This window comes from Babylonia areolata, chromosome 26, assembly GCF_041734735.1.
Source record: "Babylonia areolata isolate BAREFJ2019XMU chromosome 26, ASM4173473v1, whole genome shotgun sequence".
NCBI classification, from domain to species: domain Eukaryota; kingdom Metazoa; phylum Mollusca; class Gastropoda; order Neogastropoda; family Buccinidae; genus Babylonia; species Babylonia areolata.
In genome coordinates this window covers 26,854,294-26,868,030 of record NC_134901.1, presented here as the reverse complement: position 1 = coordinate 26,868,030, position 13,737 = coordinate 26,854,294, and the positions used below count along the sequence as shown (strand labels likewise).

Here is a 13,737-nt window from a genome sequence, read left to right as displayed (position 1 = left end):
CAGCCACTCACTGAAACACATGAGTGAGTGGCTCTGTGTGTGTGTGTGTGTGTGTGTGTGTAGGGATATCCATGAGTTTCAGTGAGTAGCTGTGTGTGTGTGTGCTTGTGTGTGTGTAGGACAGTTTACCTTCTCCCCACGCACCCCCTCCTCACACACACACACACACACACCCTTCCTTCTTCCCCCCTCCACTCTCTCCCCTTGCTTACAAGTAGGATGGTCGCTATCAGCCGCGGAAGGCCGGTCAGATAAAAGTCTGTCAGCCCGCCGGTGCTGGTATATAAGTACCTTCTGCTTTCCTTTCCAATCTTACCTTTCACTGCCCTCCAGTTTGATTGCTCTCTCTCTCTCTCTCTCTCTCTCTCTCTCTCTCATATCTCTCAGCCCCGTTCTGTATCTACTTGACCCGCTTGATCCCCCCCCCCCCCCGCCCCCCCTGTCTTACCTGCTTCGCCTGTCCGGAGTTGCGAGTTCCCAGCAATTGGTATTGCCCTCTTCCTTCCTTGATTTGTCGGCCGTCAATCCTTTCTTCTTTTTCTTCTTCTTCTTCTTCTTCTTCTACTCTCACTTCACAGTTGACAGTTGCTGTGGACTGGAGGAACAAAGGGATGGAATCAGAAAGTACGCTTACTTGATTACTTCTTTCTTTCTTTTTTTTTTTTTCTTTATTGGCGGGTGGAGGTAAGGGATGGAAGAGAAATGAGAGAGATGCTGGTGGTGAGTGTGTGTATGTGTGTGTGTGTGTGTGTGTGTGTTGTGGAGGAGGGGGTTGGGACGGGGTGGGGGGTTGTATTTGGGGAGGTGGTGGTGGTGGTGAAGAAACGACGATCACCCCCCCCCCCTCCACTCCCCTGAACGCTTCCTGGGACGAAATGTCACGTGCAGAGGGTGAGGGTGGTGAGGTGGGTGGTGGGATCTCCGCGCCATTCTCCATGTCTGTCTGTCTGTCTGTCTCTCTCTCTCTCTCTCTCTCTCTCTCTCTCTCTCTCTCTCTCTTTGCTGTGCTGAGCTCTTACCTCGTGCATATTATGTGTCCGTACGCGTGCGCGGGCAGGTATGCCTTCATGCATGCGCCTACACTATGTGCAAACAGGAGGAGAAAGTGAAAAGGTAGGGCGGCCTTGGCGGGTGCGGGAGGGGGAGGGGGAGGGAAGTAGGGGGAAGGGGAGGAATGGGAGGAGGAGGCTGGGCTGCTGTGACGCCGAGCAAACCGCTAGGGGCACGTACGGCGGGTGGAGGTTGGAGGTGGGGGGGGGGGGTGGGGTGGGGAGGGATGTCGCCTGAGGACAGCGGAATAGTTCCGGGTAGTCTTCACAGGGTGCCGCCCCCTACCCGGCTTGATCCCTCTGCACATACACACAGGGGAGGCCACTGGGTGCTCGGCCCTCTGCTGCTTGTCACACACACACGGGTTAGTAACGCCTTGATGTACACACTGCCCGCCGTCCCTAGCCCGACACTCCTTGCCCTGGACCTTCTGTCTTGCTCACTGCGTTGACACAAAAACAGAAACAAAATGAAAGAAAAAGAAAGAAAAAAAACTTTACCCCCCCCCCCCCCCCCCAAAAAAAAAAAAGGAAGGTTGGTGAAATCTAAACGGCCTATACGTGAACTGGGAACGGTGTATAGGTCTTTTTTGTTTTTTCTTTTGGTCAAGTTAAGGTTTCTGCCCGTCATGATTCTGTTTGTTTTGTGCACTGTCCCTCCCCGCTGAAAAAAAAACAATGTTATTCGAAGGCAGCTGGTCAGTTGTTCTGCTCTCTTCCTTCTCCCCCCCCCCCCTCACCCCCCCCTCCCCGCGTGATAAATTCTATTTGACGTTCAGAAGCGAAAGCCCACTGTAACAGATACCTCTTTTTGTGCCATCCGGCACCAGGATTGAAATCTATCTTTGTTTCTCATAGCGTCATCTGTTCAAGGAACAAGCAGTATGACACTTCTGAGTGACAAGACTCGCAGAAGACAGCCATTTAAGAGTAAATCGGGTTCATTATTTTGTCAGGGGTTACATAAGAACATCGGAGGTTCCAGCCAGCTCTGGGAATTGTCCATCCAATCCCCCTGAGCTCAGATCATAATCAAGAAAGAGACGCCGGGCCAGACGTAGCGTCAGAAAAGAAAAAAAAAAAAAAACCACTCTGACGGCGGATCAGAAAGCTTGGCCGGACAGTCGTGGTCAGGCGCGAAGTTCTATGGACGGCTGTCGTCCACTGTTGACGCTGTCTGATGCTGTCTGACGCTGTCTGAGGGGAGCGTGTGATGAGGAATACCTGGCGGAGGCTGGGGCCGGTCAGATTAGGGTGCTAATGATGGCAGGCTGATTGCTGCCCCTTCCTCTTCCCCCCCCCCCCCCCCCCCCCCCCCCCCCCCCCAACCCCCCCCATTCTCCCCAACCCCCTCCCTTTCCGTCTTGTCCGGTCCTTACTGGAGGTAACCGGACGCCAGCCCCAATCAGCACGCCACACACCGCCGGCAGAGCTGACCACCCTCTACGCGAAGACGATCGTGAAACACTAGCTGACCAGTTCCTAGTGGAGTGGATTCTGAAACACTAGTTGACCAGTTCCTAGTGGAGTGGATTCTGAAACACTAGCTGACCAGTTCTCTGCGGAGTGCTGCCAGAGTACGGTTTCATGCTGGTCTTTTGCTCTTCTTCCATCCTCCGTCTGTTCCGGAAGTACAACTACACGTAACCCTACCTCCACCCCCCTTAAACCCCTTTTCCCTCTGTGCCTGATCACGAAAAGGATTTCGTATTTCACTTTCTTTCACTCTAAGCTCCTCACTCTCCCCATCCCCCACCTCCCCACCACACACACACACACACACACACACACACTCTCTCTCTCTCTCTCTCTCTCTCTCTCTCTCTCTCACTCCCTTGAAGGCAGTGGATGGATAGGGTGGGTGGGGTGGGGTGAGGGTCATGCCTTGGATGAAGACACGGATTCACCAAACGGACCCCGGGGTAATACCAGTTTAACCTTTTAGCCTCAGATAGGCAAAAACTGCGGCATTCCTGGTTAAGAAGCATATCAGCTGTTGGAATTCCATCGCCACGCCAGGCTGGCACTTTGATGGCGGGTCGGGTTGGGTTGCAAGACCGGCGATTCCTTTTGTATGTTGTGGGGGGTGGAGGGGGGGGGGGGGCGGGGGGCTGATAGGTCAGCATTGACCTGCTACCTCTACTCCCCCCCCCCTTCGCCCCTCCCCCTTTTTAGACTGCCTGCCAGCGTTTTTAGTACCGGTTTTAAAGCGGGGGAGTTATTGCAGAGTCCTGGGGTCGGAGGTTGAATTAACTGCTGTTGGTGTGATGTAGAGGGTGATGGGAGAGACACGTTGGGTGTTCAGATTGCTGGCTAAAGGCGATGGTTGACAAGATTATTTATGTATCCCCCTCAGTAACACTGGACGTGTGTGTTGAATGGGTTTTTTTTCCCCATGTCAATGTGGTTTCTTCCTTCCTTCCTTCCTTCCTTCCTCCCTTCCATAGAGCGATCGCAATCAAATGTTGATTATTCGGTCACTGAATAATCTGTCTGCTCATTTATTTTGATTTGTTTGATGGTTGTTAGACATGTTTTTTTTGCACACTGATTAGTTTTGTATCTCCTGAATAAAAACTAATGTGTATCATGTCCTGTCGGTCTGTTTTGTCTGTTTATTTTGTTTCGTCTGTTGGTTGTCAGAGACTCTACCTTCCTGTATTTGTGTAATGTGCATATTTAATCGTCACAAGTTTACACAAGCAGGTACTATTATCAAATAATATTGATGATTAATGTTCAGCTTAACATTTTTTTTTTTCTGTCATATATATTTTGACTAGAGTGAGAAGGTAATAAACAGGAATGGTGATGAGAAAGAAACAGGTGGAGATAGAGGGAGAGAGGGAGAGGTGGGAGAGAGAGAGAGTGTGTAAACTGCCTATAAACAAGCAAGACACCGCGTTGCAGAGGACGACCTCTTTCTCTATGTGTTGCAGGCGAGCGTCCCTTCAAATGCAACATATGCGGGAACCGCTTCTCCACCAAGGGCAACCTCAAGGTGCACTTCGAGCGGCACAAGGCCAAGTACCCCCACATCAAGATGAACCCCAACCCCGTGCCCGAGTCGTTCGACAGGCCCATGCCCAACATGGTGGGCTCCCCCATGAGCTCCGCCACGCACATACCCTCCTCTCTGCCCCTTCCCTCAGGCATGATGCCGGGCGAGCCGCCCTCCCCACGGGTGATGTTCCCTCCTGGAGGAGGTGGCCCTGGGGGGTTCTTCTCCCCGGGACCCATGGGCGGCTTCCTCCCTCACCCCTTCGCGCGTCTTCCAGGCCCTCCTCCTCCGCCTCCGCCCCCTCACCACCCGATGATGCCCAGCTCCGGTCCCCGGCCTCTGCTGTCCTCAGTACACCCCAAGGCGGAGCCCCTGCCCCCGGCCAGCCCCCGCGAGAGGCCCAGCCCCCGGGACACCCCCAAGAGCGGCGGCGAGGTTGCCCGGTCCCCGACGCGGAGCGAGGCGGACTACGGAGCCCCGGGCTCTCACGGCCCCTCGGACAACAGGCCCGGAAGCCGGGCGTCCTCCCCTCCTCCTCCTCTCCCTCCGCCTCATCCTCATCCCCCACACACCCCCTCCTCCTCCTCCACCTCCCTCTCCCTGCCCCCGTCCTCTTCCTGCGCGGGTCGCTCCTCCGAGCCGGGCACGCCGCTGTCCACCCTATCGACGATGAGCAGCCCGCCCCTGCCCCCTCCCCTCATCCCCTCCCACCCCCCGATGACCCCGCAGCCTCCTCCCCACACCCTGCCCCCCTCCTCGTCCCACCCCCTGGGGGGCCACAGCACGCCGTTGCCCAGCTTCCCCAGCCACAGCCTGGCCTCCACCCCCGCTTCCTTCCCGCTGCCCTCCCCAATCACCGCCTCCTTCCCGGCCATGATGCGCGGCCACGGGAACCCCTTCATGCCCCCGGCGCCCATGGGCATGGCGGCGGCGGCGGCGGCTGCGGCTGCGGCGGCGGCGGCGGCTGCCTCCTCCGGCGAAGGGATGTTCCGCAACAGCATCCTGCCCACCAAGACGATCGACCCCTCGGAGAACCTGGAGCAGTACATGGAGATCCAGAAGTCAGGCACTGACAAGCTGCAGGAGATGGTGGAGAAGTACGGCCCCAAGGACAAGGTGAGCGGGACCGGGGAGGCCAACCAGTGCGTGATTTGCCAGCGAGTGTTGAGCTGCAAGAGTGCCCTGCAGATGCACTATAGGATTCATACAGGGGAGAGACCGTTCAAGTGTAAAATCTGTAACCGTAAATTTACCACTAAGGTGAGGGCTGGTTACCCATTACTACTTCCGTTCCTTTCTTGTATCTTTTTCTTTCTTTCTTTTTTTTTTCTCTCTCTCTCTTCTTTCGTTCTTTTCCACCCCCTCTCTCTCTCTTTCTTTCTTTCTTTCTTTCTTTTCTCAGTAGAAAGTAGACGTTTTGGCTTGCTTTCTTTTTTTTTTTCCTTTTTTTTCTTCTTCTTCTTCTTTTTTTTTTCTCTTCTCTTTCTCTCTGTCTTTTGCGCATGGCCATGAATTTTTGTTAGATCATATCCATTGTCGTCATCGTCATTAACTGTCGTCACTTTCCATCATCTTCTCTGTCTTCCTCTTTTCTTTCCTGTCTTTACTTTCTTCTTCTTCTTCTTTTTTTTTTAAAAAATTTTATTTTGCGTATTCTCTTCCTTCTCAGTGGGATTATAATTGTTAATAATAACAGAACTAGAAGTTAAAAACATTCCTTTCATGCTCTGTAATTTGGGTGTCATTTCCAAATTAATTTTTTTAGAAACAGGAATCATATTTTTTAGCATTTTTGTTTCATTATTCCATAAAACCAAATGGTTAATCTTTTTTTTTTTTTTTTTTTTTTGTCACTGAGTGGGTTATTGTCTCAATTGCATTTGAAATTAATGAAATATCATACAGCAGCGAAGATTTCAGGAAGGGGAAGGGGAATTACATCCAAGCACATTAATTGTCCAAAATAGGTTCTTCTTTGTAGGTATTTTGAAAATGCACCTTTTAAGATTGGTGGATTGGTTGAAATGAATATTTTCCCCTTGTGGTGTTTCTGGCTTCTGTACTTAAATTCAGGAAGAATTCTGATGTTGTTGTATTGTCCATGGAAACTTGTCTCTTTTTCTGCTTTTTCTGTTTGTGTGTCAAGTGTCTTGAGAGCGAATTATGTGTCTTTGTTTTGCTATCCAGTTATCGTTTCATGTCTCTGTACCTGGATGCATGTATTTGTTTGTTTGCAGTTCTCTCGTTCTGACAACTGGTCTTTATACATCTATGTATATCCTTGTTTCTCTTTGTCTTTCAGTTTTGCCTTTGTTTGTGCTGCTCTCTCTGTCTCACTCTGTGTGTGTGTGTGTGTGTGTGTGTTTGTGTATGTGTGCGTGTGTGTTTGTGTGTGCGTGTGAGTGAGTGAGTGTGTGAGTGTGAGATTGAGTGAGTGTGTGTGTGTGTGTGTGTGTGTGTGTGTGTGTGTGTACGCAGGAATACTCTTCCCCTTCTCACTCCCCCTCCCTCTCTCCACCACTCTTCCCCCTTAATCCCCACCACCCTTTCCCCCCCCCTCCCCTCCCCTCCCCTCTCCTTCCACCCTCTTTCCCCCATCTCCACTTTTCTTGTCGCTGTAAGTTACCCTTTTGGCGCGTGTTTTCCTCACGCTTTTATCAGAATAATAAATCTCTTCCCGTTCATCCAACTAACCATGAGCCTTGCCATCCTTTCCCCAGGGGAACCTGAAGACCCATATGGGCGTGCACCGGAGCAAGACCTCGATGCGCGTGGTGCACCCGTGCCCCGTTTGCCACAAGCACTTCACCAACGTGCTGGTGCTGCAGACCCACCTCCGTCAGCATCACGGGGGTCTGCCCAGCGGGCCCCTGCACCCCCAGATGCCCCCCGTCTTCCCCCACCTGCCCCACTGGCCCGGCAAGGCCCACCTGCCCCCCGGCCACCCCATGATGGCCCTGCCGCCCCCTCCGCCCCCTCCCAAGCCCTACGAGCCTTTCGACCTGTCCCGCCCCCAGGAGCCCAAGGAGCTGGACCTGAGCAACAAGCGCGACCCCTTCCTGTTCCGGGGAGACGCGGACCGCAAGGACATGGGCTCCTCCTACCTGGACGGCCTGGAGGGCCGGGGGTCGGCTGACGAGGAGGAGGAGAGGATGGACGAGGATGGTCGGAAAGAGGAGGAGACTGTTGGGGAGGAGGACATGGAGGAGATGATGGAGGAGGAGCGGGAGGAGGAGGCCTTCAACCTGTCGCGGGACGGGGGCAGCAACGGACCCGCCTCTCACGGACCTCAGCCCGCCTTCAGCGACCCCGGAGACTCGGACAGACCCGACTCTGCCGCCTCTGCCTCCGCCGCCTACAGCGGCTACGACCTCAACCAGCCCCTACCTCCCAACGGGGACGCCATGGACATGTTCCTGAACCCCTCCCAGCCTCCCCCTCGCGGCGTCATCAACCCCTCTCTGGCAGCTCTGGAGGACTCGGTCAAGAACCTGTCGGCCAGTGAGAACCAGAGCGGTTTCGAGCGGTTCCGGAACAGCCTGGGGTTCGGGTCTGGCTCCTTCCTGCTGGACAAAGCGCTGTCCCCGGGACTGATGATGCCCCTCCACAACGGGAACAGGGACAAGTCCCCGGTATCGCCCAGAAGTCAGGGGGCCTCCGAGGCAGGGTCTGACGGGAGCCGCGAGGACTCCAAGTTCCCCCTGCCGGACTTCGCCCTGAGTCAGCACGCCTTCCCCATGATTAACATGGACCTGAGCCGCGGCCTGAAGAGCAACACCACGTGCCACATCTGCTTCAAGACCTTCCCCTGCAAGAGCGCCCTGGACACCCACATGCGCAGCCACACCAAGGAGCGCCCCTTCCAGTGCGACGAGTGCCAGCGGGCCTTCTCCACGCGGGGCAACCTGAAGCAGCACCAGCTGACCCACAGGCCCGACCACAAGGGAGACTACTCCCACGACTCGAGCGCCCCGGCCCCGGAGAACGGCCCGGACTCCAGCGAGGGCAACTCGGGACCGGCCGACCGCGGGGACAGCAAGCGTCCGCAGGAGTCGTCCCACCAGGCGGACAGGTCTCCGCCAGACTCGGGGTCCAACTCCTCCGAAGCCAGGCTGGCCCCTTCCTCCTCCTCCTCCTCCTCGGCGCTGTCCCAGGATGCCGGACCACCGCCTGCGTCTCGAACCTCCCCTTCCGCTCCCGGCAGCTACCCGGGCTCTGAGGAGAAGATCCCGGCTTCAGCCAGCGGCCACAACAACAACAACAACAACAGCAAGTCATTCCCTGACGGCAACAGCACCCCGAAGAAGGAGCCTTCTTCTTCGTTGTCGTCGTCTTCGGCCGGCGCTCCCTCTTCGCCCCGGGATGGCGGCGCGACGCCCCGCAAGCTGAAGCACACGTGCGACGTGTGCAACAAGCCCTTCTCCAGCGCCAGCGCCTTGCAGATCCACACGCGGACTCACACGGGCGACAAGCCCTTCAAGTGCACCGTCTGCCAGAAGGTGAGAGAGTGAGGACCGGGTGTTTGGGGAAGGAGCTCGTGATTGTGTGTGTGTGTGTGTGTGTGTGTGTGTGTGTGTGTGTGTGTGTGTGTGTGTGTGACGAATGCGTTTCAGTTTAGAACAGACAGGAAAAACAATTTTTGGAAGAATGGAAACAAGGCATAGACAGAAACAGAATTAGCGATAAATTTTACATTGGAGATGTCACATCTGTACAAATGATTTTTTTTTTAAAGTTTAGCTCTAGGCGAATAAAAAGTAAGTCGTAAGTTATGTAACATGATTCTTAAGTACCATAACTACAAGTCTGAACTGTTCTTATTGTAAAAAAAAAATTTATATATATATATATGTATCAAAATTTATTATAAAAAAAAACCGGGGGGGGTTACGTTCACATGAGTATTGTCAAATGTCTTAAAGACGCTGCATGTTGCACGTGTGTGCAGGCTTTCACCACCCGAGGCAACCTGAAGGTGCACATGGGCACCCACATGTACAACAACGCCCCCTCGCGGCGCGGCCGCCGGATGTCCATCGAAAACCCGCTGTTCTTCCCCGGCCACCCCTACCTACCGGCCGGTTTCCCCCCCGTGCACCCCCGCCCCCACCCTCCCCACCCAGACAACTACTTCACCTTCCCCAGCCTCATGAACGGCATGTCGCCCGCCCGGCCCAACGAGATCTCCGTCATCCAGAACGTCAACGGAGGCATCGGCCATCACCTGCCGCTGTACCCAGGCTTCCCCCCGCACCCCTTTTCCGGCCTGGCCGCCGCCGAGGAGATGAGCAAACACGCCGCTGCCGACCTGAGCCAGTCCCGCCCCCGTGGCGGCGGCGGTGACAGCGACAGGGAGGACCGGAGGCGGGAGGCGGACCGGGAGCCCTCGCTGTCCCCCAAACGGTTCCGCGAGCGGTCCCCGTCGCCCTTCCGGCCCCACTCCTCTTCCCTGCCCAACGGGGCGGTGGACCCCGCTGGCACCCTCACCTCCACGGGGGAGCTGGACTTGAGCATGAAGAGCGCCACCCCTCGCTCCAGTCCTCAGGAATCCGCCTCCTCCTCCCCCGCCTCCAGGCCCGCCCCTCCGCCTTCTCCTCCCAGGATGTCCTACCCCCCCTCCCCCGCCGTCATGACCTCATCGTCCCCCGGCGTGCCGCAGCAGGCGTTGGGCGACAGACCGCTGTCCCCTGCCCTGCCCCACGCCAAGGACAGCGCCCCGGACAGTGTGCTCTGCTCGCCCTCCCCCAAGTGGGTGTGGAACACTCTGAGCTGTCACCGCTGTGGGCAGAACTTCCCCAGCCCGCCGGCTCTTGAACAGCACATCCAGAGTCAGCATATGAACGGTGACTCGCACTCTGGCGGTCAGCCCATCACTGCCTGAACAGGGTGCGGGTGGAGTGATGTTGTGACTGTGAGAAATCGAAAGACGACGGTAGTGAAGCCTATGTGTTAAGTCCCGTTGTGGACAGAAGACAATACGTTAAGTTCTGACGACGAGAGAAGACAGTGATAAGTCATGGCAGAGGCTTACGTAAGTACGAGAGGTAGTGAAGCCAATCGGCGCTCAAGGTCGTGAGTGACGTTGTTGAGACAGTCCTAGGATTCAACTTGGTTGTCGCTACCTCTCTACACATGGGTAAGATCCGGCTAGGAAGTCCGTACCCAATGAATGAATCACTTATGACTTGGCCGCTTGGTGCCAGAAGGAAGGAATCCCAGCGTGTGCACACAAGTGTCAGGACTTGAAGTGTCAAGCTTTGGTGGAGGTGAATTCCATCACAACTGTTAACGGCAGACCTCTTTCCGGATCCGCCCTTCCGAGATTGACTGGTGGTGCCGCCGGGCCTCATCACTGGTGTCAGGACGACACAGACTGAGCACCACCGGAGACAGTCTCCTCTTCTGACGGACAGAGTTCATTCAGAAAGTTCTGCAGACATGGCCAGCCCGGACTGCCAGTTCCTTTTTGGTTTGTTGTTCAAAGTGTTCAGTCATGGCAGACGTTTCTTTAGACATGACAAACATTATCCAAGTCGCGAATCGTGTACTGCGCGTCTTACTCATTTTGCCGACCGGTTCGACGTACTTGTGGTTGGCAATATGCGTTGCTTGGAAAGACACACAAACAAAAGAAAACAAAACAAAACAACAAAACTATTGAAAGATATAAACTATGTCGGCCCTTCCTTGATCATAGTCGCTACCTCAGGGAGCTGTAGCACAACCAGAAATCCCGAACTGAGTTTTTCCTGGTCGTCGAATCATCACATGTGGCATGTAATGTACTTTTGTTGTTAAGTAATTGTTGTTGTTTTTTTGGGGGGGTTTCTATGTGGTGTTGTCGTCTTCCCTGTGTTCCTCCAGAAGCAGGCTTTGCATCGGGCAATCCACAGTTGTTACTCATGACCATCACAACTGCAGCCTCTAGTCGGACACTGCTTGATGAACTGAACTGGGCGCCAACAGCAGCGGTTGGTCCTCTTCCTGAACTGTTCCCGTCACTGCTGCTCCCTCAGCATGGCTGGCCACGGCCACGCCCAGAGAGGCACGTGGATTGACTGACACTTGTTCCGTTTCCTTTTGAACCCCCGTTTCCTGTACACTGTGCATTTAACACAATGCTGCGTGTCACAATGTTGTTGATGATATTTATATTCATGTAACTTTACAACAGATACAAAAGACGTGTGACTGAACATTACAGTAAAAAGGATGCTTGGGTAATTATGTGTTTGCACAAAAGATTGTGTGATTGAAATTCACTGTGAATGATGATTGGGTCATTCTGTAACTTACGAGAGAAAAAAAAAAAGATGATTTGGGTGATTCAGTCAACAATACCGGATACTTGGTTAATGATTTTATCTATATTATTGATGATTTGGGGGGATTTATTGTACTTAACTCTCCTGCCTCCATTTTAAAGCGTGCGTGCTTCTTAATGTGCGCCATTGAGCGCGCGCGCGCGTGTGTGTGTGTAAGTGTGAGCGTGTATGTGTGTGTGTGTGTGTGTGTGTTTTAATTGTGGTACCACTGTACACCTTTGCTGAGGACCTTGTGAAAAATGGTTATAGTCGTGGCCAATAATAGTTAGCTGTTCCTGCTAAACGTTTACAATGTAGTAGTTTTATTGTCGAGACCCTCGCAGCCTCCGCGCTCCATTGGTAGTGACCGAGAACACCAGACATGGATCTTGAAATCGTTATGGCTTTTCTCTTTTCAATGAACCCATTACATGTTTTCTTTTAAAATCTATCGTTGTCACAATGATCGTTCCTTATAACATTTTATGCTGATGCAAAATATCTGTGGTGTCTCGAATCTTTTGTGTCCGTTTTGTAAATATCAGTAGACGTTTAGTCGGTCACTAGTTCTTCAGACGGCAACTTTGTGTGCAAATCCTAGGACAGGACGTTAGACATCCAATCTGGCGACTTAAACTCCCCCCCGCGCTGTACCACGTTCTTTGTCTCATTCTTGCTGGTTATAATTTTTTTTTTCTTTTCTGTTTTTTTTTTTTATGGGAGACGCTACAGACCACTTTTAGAATGTTGTTTGTTTTCTGATGCACCCTGAAGAGGAGGAGAAACCTTATTGCTGTGGGATGCGTTTTGCCTTCCCTTCACCAGCCCGTCTGTACTTAACTCATCAGTAAACATCGTCAGTCAGTGCTTATCGTGCGAACGATCGGATAGTTTTACTTGGAGGACATTCTAATATACTGTACGCTGCTGCAAACCTTTTTTTTTTTTTTTTTTTTAATATATATATAAAATCTTTGGGGATAGCGCTGTGGCATAAACAGTACCACAAGTAACACGACACTTGTTTTGCTACAAGAACATGCTTAGTGTTGTTGTTTATTGAACAGCTGATTATTGGGGTTTAGTATCGGAGAAACAGGTTGGAAGTTTTTTTTTATATATTTTAGTTCCTTTTAAATTGATTATTGGTGATTATAAAAAATTATAAATAAAAAAAAAAGGAGCGACAGAACAGGTACATATAAAACAACGGATGACGTTCTGTGTGTCAGGGCCAATATCAGCTAACGACGTGAAAACACAAAGTGTGGTCATTATGTTCAGGTCAGGCCGGTCGCACTGTCTGTTGTTCGGTACAGTTTTTTGTTGAGTCTGGTTTGTCGTTACTTGCTTCGGATAGTCCGTGAAATCATAATCCAACGTGAGTCAAGTTTCAACAAGTCTACAGTCAATACAGCTCTTTGCATCAACGTGGCTCTGCTGCCTGACAACGCCGCTGGCTGTGGGAAATGTTCGTGTGTTTTTTTGTTTGGTTGGTTGATTTTGGGTTTGTTTGTTTGTTTGTTTGTTTGAATTTTCTTTTCGAAGCAGCGATTGATTATTATACTAGTGTGTGTTGCATTGTTCGTTCACTGAGGAAATAAAACCAACACTTTTCGGCATCTACGTAGCATGTGTCGTTATCGCACTGTGTGTGTGTGTGTGTGTGTGTGTGTGTGTGTGTGTCTGTGTGCGTGAGTGTGTGAGTGTGGAAAGAGGGACACCATGAATACATTTTTTTCCTGAAAAAAAAAAACGAATGGTTTTTTATTAGGGAAAAGGGGGGATAGGGGGGTGATTTTATTGTCTGCAAACGAGTCTTCTGACTCATGAATGGTGTTGGCCGTTTTCCTTAGCCTGTTATTCTGGATGCGGCAGCCTCAAGTCTGAGGGAAGCATCAAGAACATTTTTGTTTTAGGTGTACACACTAAGACCAAGACTACAACGAGCTTATAGCACATAATGTTTCACTTTTTAACTTACTATTTTAATGTCATAATGACTTGACCACACAGTTCTTTTTTCTTTTTCTTTTTCTTCTTTTTTTCTTTTTCAACGATGTACTTAGATGTTTAAGTTGGCGGTGCATTGTGTTTCATGAATGTTAATTATTTTCTGGAATCGAGTTTCCACGCTGCTCTCAGCTCCGTATAACAGACATGACATATAAGTAAGATATCAACTTATGTTCACGAATGCTTCGATGAAAGAACTGACGGAAGTTTTTCTTTGTTATAAGTATTGTTTAGTTCACCCACAACACTGGGAATAAGTAAATACTGCAAAGACAAGATTAAGGTAAAAAAAATATAAAAAAAACTGAATGGCGAAGATGTAAATAGTAATTTTCTTTGTTTAAGTTTGATTAATTTCATCTACAAT

At 51.7% G+C, this 13,737-nt stretch overlaps 1 protein-coding gene across 3 annotated transcripts in view; it reads left to right on the top strand.

Annotated features, from left to right (window-relative positions):
• The window catches only part of LOC143300451 (uncharacterized), a 132,697-nt gene extending 119,717 nt beyond the window's left edge, over nucleotides 1–12,980 (top strand). For 2 of the 3 annotated variants that reach the window (XM_076614135.1, XM_076614136.1), the window contains exons 4-6: nucleotides 3,989–5,310; nucleotides 6,771–8,549; nucleotides 8,999–12,980. In XM_076614135.1, the coding sequence (XP_076470250.1) occupies nucleotides 3,989–5,310; nucleotides 6,771–8,549; nucleotides 8,999–9,931 (4,034 nt within the window). In that variant the 3' untranslated portion in view covers nucleotides 9,932–12,980. The remainder of the gene's footprint in view (nucleotides 1–3,988; nucleotides 5,311–6,770; nucleotides 8,550–8,998) is intronic. The other variant, XM_076614137.1, reaches the window with a different exon arrangement.
• The last annotated feature ends 757 nt before the right edge of the window (nucleotides 12,981–13,737 follow it).